General features: G+C 61.0%; 2 protein-coding genes across 2 annotated transcripts in view; both read right to left on the bottom strand.

Moving 5' to 3' along the window:
• Window positions 1-200, bottom strand: part of CFD (complement factor D) — a 2565-nt gene extending 2365 nt beyond the window's left edge. The window contains exon 1 of the mRNA XM_007954618.1: window positions 143-200. Coding sequence (XP_007952809.1) covers window positions 143-200 — 58 coding nt within the window. The remainder of the gene's footprint in view (window positions 1-142) is intronic.
• Window positions 201-2424: 2224 nt separating this feature from the next.
• The window catches only part of ELANE (elastase, neutrophil expressed), an 11110-nt gene continuing 9073 nt past the window's right edge, over window positions 2425-4461 (bottom strand). Inside the window, exons 3-6 of the mRNA XM_042782778.1 lie at window positions 4108-4264; window positions 3696-3837; window positions 2805-3035; window positions 2425-2634 (exon numbers count right to left, since the gene is read on the bottom strand). Of these exons, the coding sequence (XP_042638712.1) occupies window positions 2425-2634; window positions 2805-3035; window positions 3696-3837; window positions 4108-4264 (740 nt within the window). The remainder of the gene's footprint in view (window positions 2635-2804; window positions 3036-3695; window positions 3838-4107; window positions 4265-4461) is intronic.

Raw genomic sequence — 4461 nt, forward strand, 5'->3', positions numbered from 1 at the left:
GAATCGACTGGATGGGACCCAACAACATACGTGGGCGCTGCCCCCCACCCCGCCTGCATGCCTGGTGGGCCAGCGGTGGTCCTGCTGGCCGACCTTCCAAAGGCTGGGGTCCAGCCATCACCCCAGGCCCAGGTCCACTCACCACACACTGCAGCCCCTAGGAGGGCCAGGGTCACCAGGTGCACGGAGAAGCCCACCATGTTGCTGCTGTGTTCGAAACTCGAGACACTGACCGGGCAGGGCCCTGGGAGGCTTTATGAGTGAAGGGGGCGGGGAGCTCCCACAAGCCCCATCTGCTGGGTGGGCAGCCGCCCAGTGGAGAGAAGGGAACGTGCCACTTCCCTCCCCAGCGGGGTGGGGGATGGGGTGAGCTCCTTCAAGACTTTGCTCCAAGAGTAGACTGGGGGGTCTCTCCCCCTCTGTGAGTCTGGCACAGCTGTCCCTGAGAGAGGACAGCCCTCAGGGTGGGGAGGGGGCAGGGAGGAGGGCTGAACCCCACCCGCGTGTCCCCACCCAGTCCTGTGTCCTTCCAGCCTGAGGTTTCACAATAGTTGGAACCCAGTCCGTAAACAACCCGCTTCCTCATCTGCCCTCCCCTTCTTCCTCCAACTTGGAGAGGAGGTGGGGGGTGGGGAAGGGTCACTGACAGCCTTGTCCCTGCAGCCCCCAAGGCCTGATGCACCAACAAGTGGAGTGTCAGAAAGGTGGTGTGTAGGGGCAGCTGGATGCGAGTGACAGAAAAACCCGGTCAAAGTGGGGGGAGTCTTCAAGGAGAATTTAAGTGCAAAGTTTAGGGGCACTGCCTTTAGGTATGGCTTGATCCAGGTGCCAGAACAAAGTCAGAACTCTGCCTCTGGCTTCTCCTTTCCTCCTTGATGGTATCTCTTCTCACCACACCCCCCTCTTGTGACTCTGGAGCCCCAGACTCACCCGAGAGGCTTAGCAAACCCCCTTCCAAAGTGAAGGCCTCATTACCCATCACTCTAGCTAAAGTCTCAGGGCTGCCTCTGATTGGCCAAACTTAGATCACAGGCCCCCTGCGAAACCAATCACTGTAGGCAGGCATTGTCATATTCTGATTGGCCAGGCCTGGTTCACATGGCCCTGTGTAGGTGGGGCTGGTGGGTCAAGCTTTCTTGAACCCATAGGATAGAGGTTCTGGGACTGGATGTGGGTGGGTGTCATGTTCACACGTGGGAGTAGCCAGGTGTTTTTTTTCCCTCGGCTGCTTTTTTCTGCCCAGAGGACTACTCCACACTTCCAGAGAGCAGGAAATAACACAACACATGAGATTTGTGGGGTCCTAAAGTATTTCCTTATTGAAATCAGAAACGCTGAGCAAAGGCCTCTAGGAGGCGGAGCCCAGTCCATGTGTGAGGAGGACTCATGTCTGAGATGGCGGCAGAATTTGGAAGTGCAGCTGTAAGGGAGGTTCAGTAACTCACCTCGGCCTTGCCCAGACGCTGGGCTGTGCGGGGGGGTGCCGGGGTGTATCGTTAACGTGGAAACAATCGCTGGGCGGTGGCTTGCCCCTCTGAGCAGCTGGCACTTGGGCGGAGGTATGACGAGGGGAGGTGCCCAGGGGACAGCTGTGGGAAGGGCAGGTCAGGCCGATGGAACAGCATGGGCAAAGGCGCAGAGGTGGGCCCCAGCCTGGCTGATGCATTCCATGGGGAGAGGTTTGGGGCCAGGGAACCAGGTGACAGGAGGTTTGTTCCGAGTTCATGGGGAGACGTATCGCCTTTCTTTATCTGCTATTTGGATAACCGTTTCCTCCCCCCTCAGACTGAGGCACACGATGGCAGAGGTTATGTCTGTCACGTCTCCACCTGTGGCAACTCTAGGCTCGGGAAGGCAGACAGACGGGCCTGGGCCAGTCCCTCCCCCAGGGCGGCTGCCTCGGACCTGCCCTCCATTAGGGCTGGGGGTTACCTTGGGAAGTATCCACTCTGTCCCTCAGTTGTTAGAGGGGAAACTGAGGCTGGGGAGGTGGTGAGAGGGCTTGTCGGTGTCATTCAGTGAGGACGAGTCAGGCCTAGGACCCAGACAGCACCTCACGCCTCCCCACGAGGAAACTGAGCCTCAGAGAGACAGCGAGCAACCTGCCCAGAGTCACACAGCGGAGACTCAAAACCAGGTCCGGGAAACCCCAGATCCAGGCTCCTGACCAGGGCTTTACACCAGAATGATATCGGCCTTCGATGGAGGATGGAGGGCGACGCTCACTTCTTGCCTCAATGCCCTCACTTTGCCGCCACCTGGTGGTAGCGTACTCAAGATGCCCCAGACAACTTGACCATTTTCAACACCCAACTGCACAGCAACAATTCCCAAACACATTCTACAAAACAGAACTTTTATTGTGCTAGACAGTTGATGACGCAGCCGTGAGCACATGAAGTGGGGTGACTAGGGCAGACCCTCCTATGGAGTCCTGCTTGCGGGATCTCTGGGGTGGGGAGGGGGTGGATGATGAACTCCGTCATGGCGGCGGATTACGGAGTTGATCCAGCTTGCGAGCTGTGCCACAGGGGCAAAGGCGTCTGGGTAGAACCCAGAGCCACAGCCCCCCCGGATGAAGGAGTCGATGCCATGGACTACCCCATTGCAGACCAGGGGGCCACCGGAGTCCCCCTGTGGAGGCAGACAAAGTCAGGAGGCTGGACTGCCAGGCCTGCTGCCCACCCGCTGCCCTTGAGGGTGTAGGAAGTCCTTCTTGAAGTCTGACTACAGTCTCTGCTGCTGTAGCCTGGACTGGGAGTGGGGAGCCTGGGACAACAGGGTAGGGAGCATAGGGTACTTACGAAGCAGATGCCAGCCCGCCGGCGACGCACGAGGGTGCACACATTGGAGCGAGGGCAGAGAGACGTCACCACGGTCACATTGAGCTCCTGCAGGACACTGGGTGCTGGCCGGTTTGTGCCTAGCTGGCCCCAGCCAATGGCCAGGCACCGCACCCCATTACCTGGGCCACGGTTTGGGGCAGGCAGCCGGGCCACCTGCACGTTAGTATTGAGGGTGGCTGTCCCGTTGAGCTGCAGTGGGCAGGACAGAGCAGCTGCAGGTCACGTGGGGCAGTGACCCTCCCCACTAGGTGCCTCAGTTTCCCCACTGAGGCCCTACCCAAAAGGTGGGTTCCGAGGCCTGTGGAGAGGCCACCCAGCCCGCGGGCTGCTCCCTGTCCTCGGCCTCAGTTTCCCCATCTACACACAGCAGCCCCAGTGGCTCGGGCGTTGTTCGGGGGGGCGTCCCCAGACGCAGCGTGAGCAAGGTCGACAGCAGATGCTCAGTGAGGGACACTGGACGCAGGACTGACCGCGGGAGCCTCGGTCTAGAACATTCTCTGGAGCAGCAGCCTGGGGAGGGGCTCTCCCTCAAGCCGCCCACTGCCAGGCGGGAGTTCTGTCCCCGTTGCGCACAGGGAGGGGCTGTTCTGCCAGCGGCTGCAAGGCTGGTGAGTGGGGGCACGGAGGTGACCCCGCAGCGGCCTGGTGACTGACACCCTGCTCCCCTCCTTTAACGCCCTCCACAGGCCACGAGGAGGCGGATTCCCATTTTACAGGGGGAGTCTGAGGCACAGAGAGGGGTGGCCATGGTCAGAGCCCAGATCCGCCCCAGCTCTGCCCTTGGGAGCCCGCAGCCTGGCCCGAGCTGTCCCCACCCCCAGCCCCTTCTCCACCGGCCCCGGCTGGCACCTGGAGAATCACAATGTCGTTCTGCAGGGTTACGGGGTTGAAGCCATTTTCAAAGACCCTCCGGACGGTAAATGTCTGTCGTGTGGGCTCACGTGCCCGCAGGTTATGGGCCCCCAGTACCACCTGCACCGACTGGAAGTTTCTATGAGCAGGGAGGGGGATGGGCAGTGATTGGGGGTGGCCCCTGGAGTTCAGAGTGGTGGGGGACCCCAGGCCCAGCCCTGCTCTGAAGGGGCCTCACTTCCCCTCTCCCCTGTGCCCCATCACTGAGTGCCTGTCTTTGGGCCCAAGGGGATGGTGTTCTGAGGGCTGCCCCATGGGCCCAGGCCCAGGGCCGGGTCTTCCCCCCACCCCACTTTACAGACGTGGAACTGAGGCTCTGAGAAGGGAAGCAAACCTCCAGCTGACTCACAAGCCGTTCACACAGTGTGCCGCAGACATGACGAAGCTTGGGGTGATGAGGGTGGCCCCACAAAAGTGGCCCCCACGCCGCTGCAGGGACCCCATGAAGGGCCAGGCATGGGGCCGGGCTGGCCGGCCACCCACGATCTCTGAGGCCAGTGCAGGCCCTGGGGACACATGGTGGGAGCTGTGAGCCCAGCCAAGGATGTCCCACCCAGCTCCTTGAACCCCCTCAGGACCCCATGACATCAGGCTTCCTTCATCCATTTCCCGGATGAGGAAACTGAGGCACAGAGAGGGGAAGGGGTCTGCCCAGGGTGCCCCCCATCCAGGGCACAGCCGGATCCAGATGGAACCCAGCTTC

This window comes from Orycteropus afer, unplaced genomic scaffold (assembly GCF_000298275.1).
Source record: "Orycteropus afer afer isolate SDZICR_OR568_19922 unplaced genomic scaffold, OryAfe1.0 scaffold00466, whole genome shotgun sequence".
NCBI lineage: Eukaryota > Metazoa > Chordata > Mammalia > Tubulidentata > Orycteropodidae > Orycteropus > Orycteropus afer.